The 19,744-nt window shown below is 36.2% G+C and overlaps 1 protein-coding gene across 29 annotated transcripts in view; it reads right to left on the bottom strand.

Annotated features, from left to right (window-relative positions):
- Positions 1-19,744, bottom strand: part of ZMYND11 (zinc finger MYND-type containing 11) — a 104,348-nt gene that overhangs the window by 26,555 nt on the left and 58,049 nt on the right. For 10 of the 29 annotated variants that reach the window (XM_026718345.2, XM_087916225.1, XM_087916229.1 and 7 more), the window contains exon 3: positions 9,898-10,057. In XM_026718345.2, coding sequence (XP_026574130.1) covers positions 9,898-10,057 — 160 coding nt within the window. Of the gene's footprint in view, positions 1-555; positions 718-5,934; positions 5,977-9,897; positions 10,058-16,901; positions 17,177-19,744 lie in introns of those variants that run through there. The other 19 variants (XM_026718333.2, XM_026718340.2, XM_026718334.2 and 16 more) reach the window with 4 other exon arrangements.

The raw sequence follows: 19,744 nt of genomic DNA, 5'->3' as shown, positions 1-19,744 counted from the left end.
ATATTTCACACATCTGGATATGATTGGGCAAATGCAGAAAGAATTTAACATCCAGGCAAGTGGAAAAAGCCAAAGATAAGGCATCACTCTGGTTCCAAGTTCTATGGATATTAAGAAGGAATGGACTTGGAAGAAGGGTGGCCTGTGTCCATCAAGGCAATACATCTTGGACTCGTTTTGGCAGTGAGGGGGGTAAGTAGTCCTGCTAATGAAACGTATGGGAATTAAGCTCCTGTACTATTTTCTTAAGTTACAGCCAAAGTCTGTTAAAGATTCATGTGAAGAATTCTGAAACTCAAAGTTATGGACGAGAGGATTTTCCCAGTCCAATCCAGCAAAAAGATTTAATGACTGCCTCAAGGCAAGAATTATGGGTAGCATGCTTATTTTACTAATTTTGCCCAGACACACCCAGATGTCTGCATCTGCATTGAACATAGGGATTGTCCTTGCAGTAGGCAAAGCTGGATGTTTCTCCTCACCGAAAACTTCTTAAATCTATAAATAACAAAGACCAAGCCTCTATTCAGCACATGAAAGCTAAGAGGTACTCACCCTGCAAACTGGGCATTGCCAGGGGCTACTGCTGTCTCTAAGCCTGAACTCATCAGATAAACACTTGGAATGATACACCCGAAAACACAGGTCACATATCAACACCTCTCCAGGAAAATGGCATTCAAAACAATACCAGTCATGAGTTTCTGTCTCCCAGTCCTACAAAAAATACAAAATAATTTGATAGAACAGTCTGTCAATATCTGAAACAGCCATGTATAGAAAAAAAAAGCACATTTCTTGAAGTCTAGCAATGGTTAGGCATTTTAAAATATGGCACCTCTTTCATGGATTATACCTTTTTTGTTTTGTTTTAAAATTCCGCTCTATAAAACTTCAAGTATGCTAGTTGCTGAAAATTCTATGCTTTTAGCTTTTAGTAAGTGCTGAGGCTTAACTCATGGAATATGAGTGTGTCTGATTAACAGCATATACACTCTTATGTCATGTTCCCAGGCATTCGGATACTCCCCTCCAAAAAAAGAATTTCTTGTCTTACATCCTATAAAATAAAATTTGAATTTCAATGAAGCCCCAATCATCTTTACATTATTAAAGGAAGACAATGGAACTCCTTCCTCTGCTTTAAGTAAATAAACTGTAATACAAATAGTCCTTGACTTATGACCATGATTGAGCCCAATGTTTTTCTTGTTCAGTGAAACATTTGTGAAGCGAGTTTTGCCCCATTTATCTTTCTTGTTAAGTGAATCACTGCAGCTGTTAAGTTAATAATGCAGCTAAGTGAATCGGGCTTCCCTGTTGACATTGCTTGTCAGAAGGTTGCAAAAGGGGATCACACAACCCTGGGACACTGGTCATAAGTATGAGGCAGTTGCCAAGCATCTGAATTTTGATCACATGACCACGGGGATGCTGCAACGGTCGTTAAGTGTCAAAAAGGGTCATAAGCCACTGTTTTCAATGCTTTTCAATGTAACTTCGAAAGGTCACTAAACAAACTGTTGTAAGGACTACCTATATTCAACCATTTGATAGTTTAGTGGTCTTCTCTCAAGTGTAGATTTTTTTTTTCCAGAATGGGCAAAATCACCTTCCAGATGTGGAATTCTAAGGAACATAGGGAACCTCATCAACTGTTCATCAGAAGCAATTTTGGAAATTAGTACCCCTTCTTCTAAAGGTTTTTTTTTTTTTAAAAAAAAAATGAGTTGGAGGAAAGGAGCTGCCCCTGCTATTCTACACACAATTTGTCCACGGCAGCTGTGATTTTTCTTCTGATTGCATCCATTTATAAGTTGGATCTTCTTTGACTAGACAGTAGAAAGAGCTTTAAAAAGGCAAGCAAGGGCTGCTGAGGTCAGAGTAATGTGACAAAGTCCAAAGCAATGCTTATTTTATTTATTTGTCCTTTTGCTCCTCTCTAGACCCATGTGGTTTCTCCACTTTATCCTTTATTTCTAAGCGCTGTATCATCTGCAAAGGCATGCTGAACACAATGTAAAAGAAAAATCCATCTGTTCCTCAGAATTCACACAAGACTGCATTCTACATAAGTGTCAGGTGAGCAGAAAAATGTTCAGCATCACTTGTGATATCAATTATACATAATGGCCAGTTTTAAAGATTTTTAGCTGGAGGCTAAGACTCTAAAGACTGCCCTGAGATCACCCAAAAGTACTTTGTCATTTGGTTTTGCTCTGATTGAATTTTATACACGTTCTTATTTCTTCATTAAAATTTGCTGACCTGTGTGAGAATTTAGAACAGAACAGAGAAATATATCAGAATTGACTCATTAAACTGCTTTTCCAACCACCAGGGCCCTGCAGCTGTATTGATCTAACGGTCTGCAGAACTCCCAACCTTTCAGAGTGATGATATGGTTGAATATTCTGCAAATTATAGTTTTAATACAGACATGAGATTGTGGGAAACTACACCAGGCCAAAGCAAAGGTTCAAGAACAGAACGCTGCTGCAAATTAAATGATGTAAGTTGAACGCCGACAAGTTAAAGTATGAAAACTTGCAGGAAGATACAAACAGAGCAGAACAAAACACAAATAAGCTTTAAAATAAGGCAAGTTCAAGCATAATTTTGATTTTTTTTCCCATGATTTTTTAAAAACATACCTTTTACAATTTGATTTCATTGAATCCAAATATTGGACTTGGGCTGTGGTCCTTCAAATGTTTCAACTGCGTAAATGAAGCCTAAAAATATGATTTCTAATAGCAATGTAGAAAAAAAGTAAAAATTGCCTCTTTCCATCTCAATGATTTTTAAATTTTCCTCATAATGGGGATAATCTAGCTAAAAGAGCATATTTGGTAGTATGAATGCTTCTAAAAAGTTTAATGCTAATGCTCTTCAACTGCTAATGCTCATATACATTTAACTTTTATTGTCACATATAAATATTGTGCATTACTTGAACTTAAAGTTGAAACCCTGCTCAAGGAAATCTCATTAAAGAATTACTTACTGGATCATATCTAGGAGTTATATGTTACAAAGAAAAATGAAAGAAAAGCTGTAGGGTAGTGTTTCTCAACCTTGACTACTTTAAGATGTGTGAACTTAAGTTCCCAGAATTTCCCAACCAGCATGGCTGAGAAACACTGTACTAGAAGCATTTTTCTACAGTAGGCCAAGCAGCCTAATGTAGCTACAAAAATTAGTGCAATTTCCTTAGATGAATTGGAAGATCTTCCATTAGGCCAAGTCAGGGGTATCAAACTCAATTTCATTGAAGGCCGCATCAGGGTTCTGTCTGACCTTGAAGAAGGAGGTGTCAGGCGTGGCCAGGGTGGGTGTGGCCAGATTGACATCATTTATGTTGGGGGGCACATGTGGTGGACCGAGTGCTGTGCCAGTGAAAACGGGCTTTTGAGCTCCGATTTTGGCTGTGACAGCCTCCTGCAATCCTTTGACAGCAAAAACGGAGCTCGGGGCAGTGGGGAGCATACACAGCCCTCGCAAGCTCCATTTTCGGCTGCTCCTGCAATCCTCTGCCAGTAAAAACTTGGGAAGGCTGCACGTGGCTCTCATGAGCTCTGTTTTCACTGGCAGAGGCTGGTTTCACCATGGGCTGGTCCTTCACTATTTCCATGGTAGCCCCGCAGGCCAGATGCAAGCATCCTGTGGGCGAGATCTGGCCTGGGGGCCTTGAGGTTGACACCGCTAAGCTAAGAAACAGAGGCAACATACCCTATTTATAATCCGTCTGAGTCCAACCTAAAATGGCCAAAAGCTTTTTCAAGCTTTTTCTAGTTCTACTCTAACTGAGACCTATGGGGTGGGAGCCTCTACAGAAACAATGTGTATTGTTAATTTTCATTGATATTGTTCTGTGAAAATGTCCTTAAATGCAAAGGACATCACCCATCACAAACCCAAACAATTCTGAGGTGTATGGTGGGACATATTTACATTATTACGAATGCCAGATTTTCATATTTTCATGATAAGCAAACTACCATCTATATTAAAATAAAACCCTTCCAATAAATTTTTAATATGAATGTATATTGTTTTTTAAATCACTAGATCCATTTGGAGGTGTTAGTTGATGATACTTGGTACTTGATTTTTCATTCATCAAAAGTAGCTTCCATTCCTACAGACATCTTATGCATTAATGCTCACTACTTTCACATCTATGTCTATTTTGATATATATGCATGCAAATATATAAAGTTTGATAATGAGTTTGATGATGTAATAGTTACATAGACGTCATAATTTGTAAACTGGTCTTTTATATTTCATCTTCCCTTTCATACCGACTTCTATTCACAAATTATTCCATTGCAAGATATATTCAATTTATAGAACTTAAGTTTTTAGTCAAAGTACATTTCAGAAAAAAAAGACATCATGAGTGTTTTAAATTATTGGTTGCATTATTTGCCAAAGAGTACCAGAATGTTAATTTTAATTAACTTTATCATACTGTACTCTTTTCTTCTTCTTCCTTATAAAATTTTGATTATCCAAAGAAGAAAATCACATTCACAGAAAAGAAGCAATTATGAAATAAAGATTTTGGCATAATTCCATGACAAATCTTTTATATCATACCAACTGAAATGAAAGGGAACTACCAAATCTTTTGCTGCTCCAGTTAATTTCAGTGGGATTTCCACATGAGGATTAATTAACTAAATGAATAAATGTGTAATCATTAATATGGTATAACTAATAGTTGGCCTATTTATATCTTCTCACTGTGCTGAGCATTTGTAACTCCAACCACATTTATTACTTTTCTCTTTATGTTTAATTATTTATTTATTGTGAAAGGTTTTTTTTAGTAGATTTAAATGTTTGGTCACATTTTTTCTTGTAGTTGACAAAACAGAATTTATTAAAAAATAATAACTCCAAACTTGTATAAACCAGATCTAATTACTTCTTATAGGTAGATGCAAACCGATGTACGGCTTATCTGATGTACTAAAGCTGACCTTATCCATTTGGTTGAGTAGACTAAACAGACGGTCTTCTTAAAATAAGTATTCACTGAAGGAAATTAGCTCATTATAAAGTCAACTTTGAAGTCACACCTCAAGTATTAAAGGGTGAAACTTGTGCTATGAAATTATAATACAAACTTGGTCACTTTGCTGTCATTGTGGTTGGTAACATATGCTTATGAATTAGGCAGTTATATTTCTAGTGTAACCACTACTTTAATCAAAGTAAATAATTAAGATATTGGGTTTTTTTTAATTACATGTAACTGAGAAAACAGAAATTTGGAAATAAAATCAAAAAGAGGAAAATAAATGTTAGTGTTAATGGAAAAGTTTCCACCCACCCACCCAATCAGTACAAATTTTGTTTTGAATTTTGAAAACAAAACAAAGCTATATAAATCTTTGTTCTTAAAGACTGGTGTAAAGTTTGGACAAACATTGGACTTTGCAGAGTCAGAGATATACAAACATATCTGCCACATAATTTCCTCAGATGAGACAGGAGGCATTTATATAACTAACATCTGGCAGCCACTATTCTAATTACGATAAACATAAAAAAATCTCAGAGTACAAATATATTTTTCTGTATTTGCAAAGTCTTCCACAAGATGTCATCATATCCTCTCAAAATAACGGACTTTAAAAAAAAACAAAAGGAAAAGCATTGTAACTTTATATGTTGCAGCAAAACATGTGAGTGACCACTTCCGGCTCTCCAGGAAGGAGAAAAAAAATAGTATTTTAACCAAGGTTCTGCAAAAAGCAGGCTGATTTCAAGAACCAGATACAACACAGCTGATAAATATTATTAATTCCATTATTGGAAGACTGGAAAAGCAACGTCTAATCTATCTTTATATACAACAGCAACAGAAAAGAGAGGTGTAACAGAATGTATTTAAGGCTACATTGTGCAAAAGTTGTTCACCTTCATTTCAGTTGTCCAAGAGAAAGACTGCATGCTGTAGGCCTTTCAAAATAAAGAAAACAAAACAAATAAACAAACAAAATATATGGTCTATGTATTGGAATCCATGTGAGGAACATAAACTAAAACCAGGAGGGAAAACATCTGTTACTCAGAGCATCCTAACTAATCAAATTTCCCCCAGACAAACTCTATGGACTGGTTTCCCCACAGCCTCCTCCCACCCCAAATGTTTTCTAAAAGCTCTGTGCTTGGAAGTTCCTGAAAGCTTTCAAGCACTTAACTTAATTAGAAAAACACACTCAAAGGGGAGGGGGAGCAAAAATGATTGTATGTTTATAGTTTTACAGCTTAGTAGATGGATTAGCATTCTTGGTTAATAGCTCCTGGGAAGAAAGACATGCTTATATATCATAATATCCCACAATGGTGTCAAACCTTAGAAAAAGTCCAAGAAAGGCTTTGCTTATAATCAGGGACTTAATTGTCTCCGCAGTTTGTAAATAAAACCTATTATCATGATCTCTTCCCCCCTCCCCTTAAAATATAACTACCATTACTTATGGAACTACTTTTAAGCAATTCCAAAATATGTATTATAATGAAAATTAGAAAATTAATTTTATGTGAAAGAGTTAAGATTTTTCAGAATCAGTTTACTAGAAGATACAGAGAAATAAAGATTATACTGCCATTATAGAAAGTATTCCAACCCTAAAGGAAATGGGGGTCATTTTATTTTCACAATATATTAATTCTTTATTAAAAAGAAGACTGATAATTACAAAGTTCTGGTATTCTGGTATCATTAAAAAAAATCTAAATATAACAAACATATCCAACTTTGAGTGAACATCTTTCTAACCATGTACTGTGGCCTTGGAAGGTATTTTCAACCTGGCATGAAATTTGCAATTATCACAAGTGGCCAAGTGGATCTCCCATCATGAATAGGAAATGTTGGTTACAACCAAATTCATTTGAGTTTAGGATTTCTTCAAATTGTGCAAGACTACTCCTACTTTTTATTTCTATTTTTAAATTCCATTAGCTGGGTGCATTTTTATACATGCCAGCAACTGGACTGCAGTTAATATATTTATGATTACAGAGTAAGTAAATCATTAATCTTTTCTTAAACTTAGTTCATGGGCATTAGAAAGCTATCTAATATTAATGAACCTAAAATATATATATCTGTGATTACAAAAAGAGCTGATAATACTTAAAAGTCAGCAACAAGGTGGTTTGGCAAATAAAAATTCATAAACAAATAATGATGGAAATGATGATAAAAGATGTAAGATGTAGTGCTTTTCTGCAATGAGCTGAAATTTGATGTTGTTTTTGATAAAGGGATGAGAGCAGACAATGTTAGAGGAGATTCCAGTCATACAAAAGTAAGCTTTGCTAAACTAAAAAATATGCAAATCAACCCATTACAGAAGCTACGTACATGTAACATTTTTCATTTCTAAACAATTTAATTATATGAACCCAAGAGATGCAAGATATATTAGGTCTATACCTTTAATAAATAGAAACCTTAAATGGTAGTATTTAAATGTAAATGAGAAGAGAAAGTATCTCACATTCTCATGGATTTTTTTGTTGAAAAATATATTCAAGCCTTCTAATTAAGAACAGAGTTGTGCATATTTTACAATTTATTACAATGCAAAAATTAAACTGACTGCAGAAACTGGAACTGAGAATCTTAGTTCATTAAATTGTTTCATGCATAATGAAACTGTTGAAAACAGAAGACAACTCAGTTAAGATTTATATTAGTAAAGGGACAGCTACATTTCCAAGCCATATAACACATACTGGCCTTTTTGTGGGGGACCAGTTATTAGCACATTCAGTATGAAAATCTGAGCTAATACATGAACATTCAACTTGATTTATCTATCAGCTTTTCCATGTGAAGAACTTTGACTAACTTGGCATAAAAATCTGTTTTATGCATGCAGTAGAAAATATACACAACTCTGATTACATGCAGTATACCCATTATCATATAAGGTATTGTAAACATAGTATTTCAGTTTGTTACTCTTAAATCTACAGTCTGTAGTTGTACTCAACAGCTTTATGTGGCACAATACTAAATCTAAGGATATTTAAATTAGGTGATGATCATATCTACTAAAATCTTCTACCTTGTGTATTAAAAATAGCATGTATATTATAAAGTACCAATTCTCCACTTAGGTTGTAAGAGCTAAACTCCCTTTAAAAATGGAATAGAAACAATATTTTTTTTAAAAAAATTCCTGTGTATGTTTGAGTAATCCATCCTTCAAGGCAACTGATTTACAAACAAATTTACAATCTAACTTTGGGATTTCATGCTTACATGACCAAATTTAATTAAAAGCAAAGTTAAAATACCTATCTTTTCTAATCAGGCAGTGCCTCAATAAAATAAGATTTCATAACAATTACCAGTGTACTGCTATACCAAATAAAACTATAGCAATACTGAGGAAAAAAATTAAAAATGAAAAGTCACATTTGATGTCTTTCTACTATATTACCCAATCTGATTCACAGTAATATTACATTTCCAAATTATTCAGAATAACTAACAATTAAAGCATTATAGCTATAATCAATGGCATCAACTTGTGGCCTTGTTATGGAAGGATTTGCACATCCCCAGCTAGCGTTTGGGACTTTTCTAATCAACTGAAGGGCAACTAAAAGACCTTGGCAGAATTAATGTAACAGTATATCCTAGCCCAGGAATGTCAAACTGGTGGCCCACAGGCCACGCCCACCTCCAGTTTAACAAAGGGGAAAAAGTCACGATACGTCACGTGACAACAATGTGATGTCGCAACTTTGATGCCCCTGTCCTAGCCCATACTAATTTTTCAGATTTATATGAAAATAAAATTAGTTATCTTAGTCTAAGCCTGCAAACGAAGTTCACTACTTGGGCTTTAGAAGATACCCTGACACCATTCCAGGAATGTTTTGCAAAGAAAGGTAACTTTCTAAGGTTTTCAAAATTAAGAGCTTTTAAGTTACAGGTAACCTTTGACTTACGATCAAAATTGAATCCAACATTTCTGTTGGAGACATTTGTTAAGCGAATTTTGCCCCATTTTACCACCTTTCTTGCCACAGTGGTTAAGTGAATCCCTGCAGCTGATAAGTTAGTAAGTCAGTTGTTAAGTGAATCTGGCTTCCCCATTGACTTTGCTTGTGAGAAGGTCACAAAAGAGGATCACATAACCTTGAGACACAGCAACGATTGCAAATATGAACCAGTTGCTAAGAATCTGAATTTTGATCAAGTGACCATGGGGATGCTGCAAAGGTAACTGTGAAAAAACAGTTATAAGTCACATTCTTCAGTGCCTTTGTAACTTTGAATGGTCACTAAGCGAACTGTTGTAAGTCAAAAACTACCTGTATCCAACTGAAACAACTATTGTTGTGTTTAAAATAACAATATTTGGTTTATATTGTGGTGAAAGTGTTTGTCTTCTACTTATTTCTGAAACAGGTAACAGGACCCATATGACAAAATCTCGGTGCTGAACTTTCTCAACTGGAATGCCATTTTTTTTATGAACTGTTTTGGACTGCATTTCTTTGATAAACACCTTAATTGCTTTGCCTTGAAATTAAACTGTCTAAAACTGTATGTTTATATCTATATTCATTAGGCTGTATTTTTAAAAAACACACTTAATTCACCTCTGAATGTGTTATGCCCGTAATAATTACCGACATGAATGTCTACAGCTACATGAGGTAATTAAGAAACCAGCTTTCTACCTCTTTTTACATTTTAAAAATAAAATGTAATGTAAAAATGTGAATGTAAAAATAATTTTATTTTTGTCTTTTATTTTTCTGAGACTCTGCACGTAGGCTGGTACTATGAATTTCAAGTGAACATTCCAGAAAAATGGTGATAGAAACACTATCAGAAAATATACTCACAATCTCATCCCCAGGCAGCCAGTATCCTTCTTGCTCAATGCCAGCTTTTGAACCTTTGCATCCTACTGTCAAGGTTTCGACAACAAGGCCATCCTTCACTGCTAAACTAAGCTGACGTGTGGTCTCCTTGGGGTGCATACCGTGAACCCGAGACATATATCTTCAAGGAAAACAAAAACAAATGTTTACAAAATCATCATGAGTATCTGGATATCTTTTGTGGTCTAAGTTCAACAATTTCAAAACTACATAATACGGTCTGGTTCTTTTCACTTCTCTTTATTTTAATATCTCTTAGTGTTTTGCACTGAATATACATTATCAGCTGAAAAAGATTACTTAAAGTGCCCTTGAATAAAAAAAGACAGAATACATAGGATTAAAAACTATTAAAATCTTAAAATTCTAAATTTAAGGTTTCCAAAGCCAGATCACAATTTAATTAGCTAAGCCAGGGGTGTCAAACTCAAGACCAATGGGCCAGATCCAGCCTGCCAAGTGCTTACACCTATGGGCCTGCCTTGGAAACAACAAAGGACTGGCCCACGGTGCCTCTGCCAGTGAAAACAGAACTTGGGAGGACTGCATGCGGCCTTCCCAAGCTCCATTTTCACTGGCAGAGCACTCAGGCCACCACGCCCCCCCAAGTGATGTTGAGCTGGCCTCATCCACGGTCACGTTCACCCCCCCCAGGTCAAACACAACCCTGATATGGCCCTCAATGAAATTGAGTTGACACCCCTGAGCTAAGCAAAGAAACAGGTCATTTTGGCAACACCTTTCAATGCCAAATAAATGTGCATATCGTGGTGCAGATGTTTACCAAGAACATTCAGACTTTCTTTAAAATAAAATGGTGAAGGAAGGGACGAATTGAGAAAAAACATAGTACTTTTCTTCTCACTGCTTATCAGTATACATTCAAGGCTAGAGATGTCATGCCACCCATTTTGAGAGCCACAGATCTCAGCACAGAGGGCAATGACTGCCAAAAACAACTAGCATAATAAATTCAATCGAAGAACTACTGATTCAGAACTCTTTCTCCAAATCAGTTGGGACTGAAGAAAGAGGGAGCCATCAAAATCTTTACTGTAATTCATTAGCTAGACAGCCACTAAAAGACAAATGGGAAGCCAGCAAATAGCTACAGTAATTCATAACTGAATGTATACTAGCCATGTACTCGCTCAGTACTATCTGCTAAAGGGTTTAAAAAGTTAAAATATTTATGCATTTAATTTTTCAGATTTTTTAAGCCACCCAACTCCAAAATGACTCTAGGATCTCCATAGAGTTCAATAACACTATCCTATTTTATTCTCTCCTATGCTATGCTTTTAGAGCCTAGCCTGTCGTATCCTATCTTAATCCTCTCCTTTCCTAATCTTATCCTATCCCATCCTGTCCTATCCTAACTTAATCCCATCCTATCCTAATCTTAACCTATACTAAACTACAGTACGCTACCCTACCCTACCCTATCCTATCCTTACTTTTTAAAAAGAGACCCAGTTTGGTGTAGTAGTTAAGGTTCTGGTCTAGAAACCAGAAGAACGTTCAAAAACCCCACTTTTGGCACAAATAAAAATACTTATTATAATATTTATATTTTGGCACAAATATAAATACTTCTTCCTCCTATTTTCAGGAAATAGGAAGAAATTTTCAGGTAATAGAAGTATTTATATTTGCCACCTTGAGTTACTTATATGGACACCCACCTTAACCAACTCCTAGCAGTTTACAACATCCATAAATCAATAGGTAAAACAATCATAAGCAAAACAATAAACCCTATGCATAATCGTCCCCCTTGGGATGCCATACAGCAAGTTCTGTCATTCTCCTTCCATGACTTCTATTCATACAATCCCAGCACCTCAATAGAAAGCTGAATGGCCTTATAAAGGCTTCTAAGTTTGGGCCATGGAACTGCCAATGAGGCTGTGTTCTACAAGGTAAGAGTAGCCGTGAAAAAGCAATGCTTCTGAGATCCTACTAGATGGGGAGATTTTAGGTAGACAACCTGCAGCATGCCCACCTTACCTGATCTAGTGAGATGAGCAAATATTCTGCTGCAAATAAGTACTATGCCATGAAGAACTTTAAAGTAATAAACAGTATCTTGATTTGCAATCAGAAGAAAAACTGAAAGCCAGAGCAGCTCACACAACAAAGGTGTAACATAAACAACCAATGGACACCCAATACTGCGCGCACTGCACTGCTGCATTCTGGACCAATTGTTAACTTCCTAGTGATCTTTGAAGGCAGCTGTATGTAAAGCACACTGAAATAATCTGACCATCAGGTTACTAAAGGGTGAGTGACACTGAGCAAGGCCTCCCCAGTTCATGAAAGGGAAAAACTGGCACATAAGACAGTCTGTGCAAAGGTCCCGCATAATAATTGCCATTTCTTCATCAAGCGGGAATTGTGAGTGCACACCAGAATAGTCTGGGGAAGTACAACTCTTACAAATCTCAGAGCCCTGGTAAGCAGTGACACTCAAAACACTTTCAACCAAACATAACCTGTTCTTTAGAATGAACTGGGATTCAGTGAATTCATAAAAGAGCATCAAATCTTTACTGGCTACAATATACATTATATATCTTCCCTTTCTCACATATGTGCATGCACATACACTTATCCCCATTTTTCACTATGCTAGCAGATATAATCTGAGGGAAGGAAGCCACCAAATATACATCCAGAAAACTGAAAGAGTGAATGGGCTTCAGGACTTCTTTTGCCCCTCAAATCCTTGCTTGCATTGCTTTGACTGACAACACTCGTGGCAATTACTGGTTAATTTACAAGTCTGGTAGCTGTTGGCTGAATTTGAGGAGAGGTTTCCCAAGTGCTCAGGCTTAACTTCTTTTGTCTGGTTCTAGTGACATTTTTCCTGTTTCTTTAACAACTTGATTCCTTTTTAACTATCTCCCAAAGGGATTTTTTTGAAAAGATTCCTGGCTTTTGTCTACCGATTTAAAAGCCTGCTTCACTGTTAGGTATGGCAACTTCAGACCAGACTCATGTCCAGAGTCAAAGATGATAAAACATCAAGAACCAAGCCATCTTGCTCTTGAATGACCTCACCCAGTGGTTTTATGTAGATATTAAAGAGGAGGGTTAAAAGTCCTGAGGTACCCCACACTATATGAAAACCCAGCACTTGTCTGAGGGAATAACATATCATTTTTCTACAGCAAACCTTCCTTCAAATGAAAAGGGCCCATTTGATACATCCTATCCCAAGGCCTGTGAAATAAAATTTGCTTTTAAAAATTGCTCCAAAGTAGGCAACAGCTGACCAAACGTCAGCTGCAGAAGCAAAAATGGCCTACTTCTGAGGAGCCATTATATAACGATGCTTAATTGACAGGACCAAAGCTAGCCAGCATCTAATTCTAACAATATTGAATAGATCTATACCAGTTTCCTATTTGGCTTCAGTTTTAAAAACTGCCATGTTTGACTCTCCTCTGTTAAGCCTGCTCTCTCTGCAGAGAACTGGGAGTCTCTGTTCATTCCAGTTCCTTAATGTGCAGAAATTTCTTCTAGCCTCTCTTATTTTATAACCTGCAAATCTCAACCTTATAATTTCTAGATGGCTTACAAAATGAAAACACAAAATATCATTAAAAGCTATCACAATGTATTCAGAGTCCTCAAAAACCAGTTCACAATCAGAATCCTCATATACGTCATATTCCATTAACAGTCTGACCCCAATGCTGAAGAAGCAAGGTCTGCAAATCTCAGGGCTAATAGTGTTAGGCTTTTCAAAACTCAGGGGACACTGATCCATATCACAAGAGCTATGAGGGCGATGATAGTTATTTAGCGTAGGTAATGAAACATCTGCAAGAAATGCAGTCAGAGAGCACCAAGGACCCCCCAGAGAAGGCATACTTTCTCAATCCCATCAAAACGACAGTTTCATGGAGTGGACTTGAGTGCATTCATCCTGCTATATCTGGTGGGATGCATGGATGTAAGTAGGAGTAGAAGGCGAAGGCTCCACAAATACCTTGTGTACTATCTATGACTTTAAGGCAGGGTGTCAAACTGAATCCTATTGTGGGCCATATCAGGATTTTGTTTGCTCTTGAAGTGCCGAAGGGAGGGGAGGGGCATAGCCAGGTCACGGTTGACTGAGTGGGCGTGGCTGGTCCCTCGCCATCTCTGGGACAGCTCCATGGGACAACTCGCGGGCCACATTCGGCCTATGGGCCATATGTTTGACATGTCTGCTTAGGTGATAAACTGTATACTAATTCTGGCTGAGGGACTACAACTCCATCCAGAATCAGAAATGAACTTGCTGGGTTGAGTTGAAGCCCATCCTACTCACAGTTTCTAGACACTGGGAAAACATCTTGATAACATCACTTAAGGAACTTGTTGCAGAAATATAGTTAACCATATGCTGACAAATGACATCACCTAGTGGATTCATGTAAGTTAAACCGGGTTGGAGAGAGAGAGTCAACTCTGGGATAGGGCTGGAGTTCTCCCCCCACCAAATAATAACTGGAGCCAGTTCTAGAAGAAGAATCACGATAAGAAATCCCCCCCCCACTCCCAAAATTCCAGATTATAACTGATGGAACTAAAAAAGAAATCAAGGAAGACCAAGATGTATGCGGTACCCATGTCCTATGCTTGTTAGACATCATCCACAAGAAACATTCGGGCTAGTATCTTCATCTTTTTCCTCTTCTTCTCACCACCTCTCAACATGAAAAATTTCATTGGATTCAGTGATAACTCTCAAGGAAAAGACAAATCCTCCCTTTTTTTCCAAGGCAGGAAGAACTATTTCTTCTCAGAGAATTATTCATTACTGCTCAGATTCAATGACGTGTCACTCCTTCAAGGCTTTGACTAGCCGTGGCATATAGATTAAAAATAGAAGGCAGAATATAGTATACCAATGATGCTGTTCACTTCTTCATAACAAATACACTCAAACTCTTCTCAGATAATGAAATAAGTTATCTCTATGGACCTAACACAGCTAAAATAAAGCTCTGTGTGGATCCAGGTGACTATCTGTCTAGTCCTGGAGAAGTCAACTGCATCTAGAATCAGTTCACATACAGAATATTTTTTATCCCAGTGAGCAGAGAGAGATAAAGAATTATTTTTATCTGGCCAAACTCTGATTGTAACAAATTGAAATTAAATCTGAGAATATTTTTTGCTATTTCTACAAGAGAACGTATATGGATGTGCAAATCACAGTCAATCTTTTGCAAAGTAAGTTAATAAGAGCCAGTTTGACATACTAGTTAAAATGCTAAATTAGAAATCAAAAACTGTGAGTTCTAGACCTCTCTTTGTAATGAAATCCATATGGGTGACTTTTTTGTGTGCCTCCAAATCAGAGTTTACTTCTAGCAATTGCCTGGATAAATCTCAACAGTTTTCTCAGCAAGATTTCAGAAGTGGTTTGCCCTTGCCTTACTCACATGGCTGGTGCAAGATCACTTTGTTGAGGTCTAAAGCAAGTCTAGAATTCAGTCTCCCAGTTCCAGACTAAATTCCTTATGCATCACATTAAATTAGCTAACTTGGGTGACTTTAGGGTGGTCATTTTCTCTTTGATCAATTCACTTCACAGGGTTGCTATAGTGAAAGTAGAAGGTTGGGAGCATTATATACATTGTCTTAAGTTATACAAAGTAAAGGCTGAATTAAAATCTAATAATAATAATAACAACAATAATAATAATAATAATAACAACAACAATACGAAAATACAGGAAAAAGGTTATTTCAAAAGAAAAATCCCATGCAGAAAATGTAAAGGAATTATTAAAAGCAAAAAACAGAAAAGATCAAAAAATACAATTAAGTGCTTTGCTACATGTGGGAAGAAAAACCAGAAACATTAGTACAAACAAAATTATTAGCAACTAAATATACCCAATGATCTCTTCAGAAGTAACAGACAGCAGGAGAGTTCCTTTTTGCTCTTCATGGTAGCCAGATGAGAATAGTACTGGCTCTTTTCTGTGGTCCTGGCAATGATAAAATGGAGCACAAATGCTTTCTTAAAATACCAATGTTCTACAACTTCCTGCAGTAGGGAGCCAGCTCCAATTAACCTCTTTTGCTGCCTCTATTAATGAAGTATTGCACAGAGGACATAAAGAAAAATGGACAATTATTTTGAATACATACACAGAAAGGAAACCACTCCGTACTCTTCGCTAATCAAGAAAAATTAGATTGATGTTTTTATAGGACAACACAATTTCTGTTGCATTACCCAGAATTAGAAAGCATTTTGAAATAGTTCAAGCTGGCTACATCCACACTGAGTATTTGTGGAGCTTTTGATAATCCTGGTGGCTTTTCAATATTATTTGGGTCAGTTCAAAAGAACCTTCTGCTTTGCCTTTTTATTTTTTATTTAAATGTTTATAGGGTGTATTTTATAGCAATAGAACTTTGATTGGTTACATTTAGAAATGCTAATAGGATTGTTTGTAAACCAGCATGGTTTAATCCAGAGGTCTCCAAACTTGGCAACTTTAAGATTTGTGGACTTCAACTCCCAGAATTCTCCAGCCAGCATTCTGGGAGTTGAAGTCCACAAGTCTTAAACTTGCCAAGTTTGGGGACCCCTGATCTAATGGTTAAGGAACTAGATTAGGAGAAGGAAACTGAGTTCTGGTCCTGCGTTAGGCACGGAAGCCAAATGCAAGGTTTGGGACCTTTCTCAATCGGGAATTTTTTTTCAAAAGCACTGCCCAAAAAACTGGATGAAACTATTGGATGAAGTCACCCGGAGTAGTCACCTGGCCTGAAGGCAAAATGAACAAACAAGAAAAAGTAATATTGCTGTAAAATGAAGCCAGCATTATATGGAGAAAATATCCATGCGTTTTTAATAAGCGTATCTATTGGCATCTATTAATGGAGACAAGGATAAATAAAACAATTCCTTCCTTCTCCCTTCTCTTAAAAGATCTGATTAGTCTTACCTTGAAACAAAGCTATCTGTGCCGTGGCCGTGATTAGCTTCGTCTTAACATTGAAATGGGAAGAGTATCACACTCTTTGGGGCTGTTTCCCAGCCAGAAAAAAAACAAAAACGAATTTGCTTGCAAACAGGTAAATACACAACAGCAAGTTAATTCCTGTCAGACGATAAATCAATCCCAGCACAGTGAGGAATCTAAAATAGTCCTTCTGCGATGTATCTTTCAGGAGTAGGTAAAAGTTTGTTCTAGTGTTTACTAGCTAACCTGTCTGATCTGGCTAGATGAGGCTGTTTGCCTACAGGAGGTTGAAGGGAGGGGCCGAAACAAGAGTGGAAAATCCAAATTTGCAAGGTCATTACTCTATTATTTAAAACTTAATCATCTCACAACCTACTCAGCCACAAACAACAAGGAACAACTCCCTCTGCAAAACATGTACAGGCAGTCCTCAACTTACAACAGTTGAGTACATTTAGTGATCATTGATTCAACAGTTCATTTAGGCTCTGCTTATATCTTCTTTGTACATTTTCTTGGAAGTGCAGGTTTCACATTAGCAGATAAAAAGTACAAATGTATTGACTGTTGAAGACCTAAAATGCATTTATACTTCTGAAGATGACTTGATTCCTTTTCTATTGATGGTTGACACAGTGGAAGAGGGTGTTATGTTATTCTTGATATTTTTAGAAATGTTTCTACCTTAGTTGTTACAACACAAACCAGCAAAACTGAAGGGTGAGAATTTAAGTTTGATATTGTGATATGAATTAGTGCAACGATTTTTAAAGGTTTTCTCTGATTTGGAAAGCAATTTATAAAATAGAGGAGTCTTTCAGCTACAGATAACGAGTCTCCACATAGATGTATAAATGGAAGAAGCCAGATGTTCCTCCATGTCACTATATACATGTATATTTAGTATATTTCAGTATGTATGGAATATTCTGATATCAATAGTATTATCCTTTATATCTCATTGAATCTTACAATCACTGTTTCTACTCCAGAGAAAGCAATGGAATAGAATCCAGTCAGAGCTGAAGAAGCTTCTTGGATGAGAAGTGAAACATCTTCAAAGAAAAATCAGAAAGTTCAGTTGCCTCTTGAAAAAACCACCTTCAGGACAACAATGACCTGGATGACTGAGAATTTCCATAGACATATACCAGCTGGAGTTAGACTAAAATCTGCCAGATACTTCTACAGTAGCTGTCTCCAGGGTGGAAAAGTGATCCTTTCCCATTCGTGTTTTACAAACTTCCAGCAACTTCATATAATACTTTTACCTGGTCCATTCTCATTGGCAATAATTTTAATGTAGGTGAGACTTGCTTGTCCCAGTAACTAAATTCACTGTATACTCCCGAACCTTTCATTAGCTTATGATAGTAGGCAGCATTGCCCTACTTATACGTGTCACAACAGATATAGGTATCTGTGCATCTGAATGCTATATAATTTCCTGGTGAACCATCTTCATTTCCAGAATAAAACTTCTAGATAGCTAAATTGAAAAGAATTACTTTGGAAGAAAATGTTTTCAGATTGTGATTATTAGGATAGCAATAATGTACTAAAAAATGATATTTTCTTAGTAAGCAGTATTACTTTAATTTGTATTAATATTTTATGACATGAAGTACATTAGAAAGATTTTAATTCTCCTTAATTGTTATCTGTAGCTGAAAGACATCTCTATTTTATAAACCGATTTCCAAGTCAAAGAAAGACGTACTTTTAAGAACTCAAATTCTTACCCTTCAATTTTGCTGGTTTGGGTTATAACAACTAAGGTAAAAAACATTTCTTTAAAAGTGTAACAACACTAAAAGTATCAGGAATAACATAACCCCCTTCTCCCAATGAACAGAAAAGGAATCGAGTGATTTTCAGAGGTATAAGTGCATTTTAGGTTCTTAAGAATTATACCTTTGTATTTTCTATCTACTCATCTCCTAATGTTAAAGCTATATCACCAAGAAATGGAGATAAGCGCTCTAAATAAGCATCCCAAAGACATGAGCTTAAAAAGCAATGTACAATAGAGAACAAAGTCTACCTACCTAATGTAAGTAAGCAATATTTAAAAAATAAAATAAAATAGAAACTAAGCTCATATTTTAGATTTTATTGCAATTTGATGAAATGCTAACAGAGCCATGCCACTTAAAAGTCCCAATAAATTCCTCTTTGGTTCAAGTGGGGATGAAATGTGTTTTTATCCAATAATGAATACACTCTTTACAAAAACATGAAGAGGTTTTGCTTTTCATTATTCCACCATCCAGCAAAGTACATAGGCATGGATTTAGTGATCTACAAAAAGCTCCCAGAGAGACCAAAATCAGTTTTTTTTAAATCAGTAGGATTCCAAAGTCATCCCAATAAATTGTATTTTTAGGAAAAAAACTACAGAGCAACTAGAGAAGTCATACCTATAGACTTGTCTTCATGACACACCGAGTCTGATTTTTCTCATACTGAAATCTGGTAACTTAGTGTTACTGAGAACTGGGCTTGGAGGAAATGTAGATTAGGAATTTGATCTGAATTCCTCTTTCACAACATTCTTAGTTCAAACTATGTAGTAGAACTATTATAGAACTTTTTAAATTAAAAAGGACTAGTCTTAGAGTAGAAAAAAAATCCAATTCCAGTGAGATTAATGTTGCTCCTCCAGCAAAAGGTTTTCAACTCTACAAACTTAAGAATCTGTTTAGTTCTTTTTCAAAATGTCAGTTCTTCCAAAGCTGCAAATCCTTAAAAAACCCAGCAGAACTATGTGTATGCTCATGTGTAAATCAGGAACACACAACTACATCCATGTTAGCATACAGACA

Source organism: Pseudonaja textilis, chromosome Z (assembly GCF_049901715.1).
Source record: "Pseudonaja textilis isolate UNSWEBS1 chromosome Z, rPseTex1.2, whole genome shotgun sequence".
Lineage (NCBI taxonomy): Eukaryota > Metazoa > Chordata > Lepidosauria > Squamata > Elapidae > Pseudonaja > Pseudonaja textilis.
Note: the sequence above shows the minus strand (reverse complement) of the source record. Positions and strands in the feature narration are given on the sequence as shown.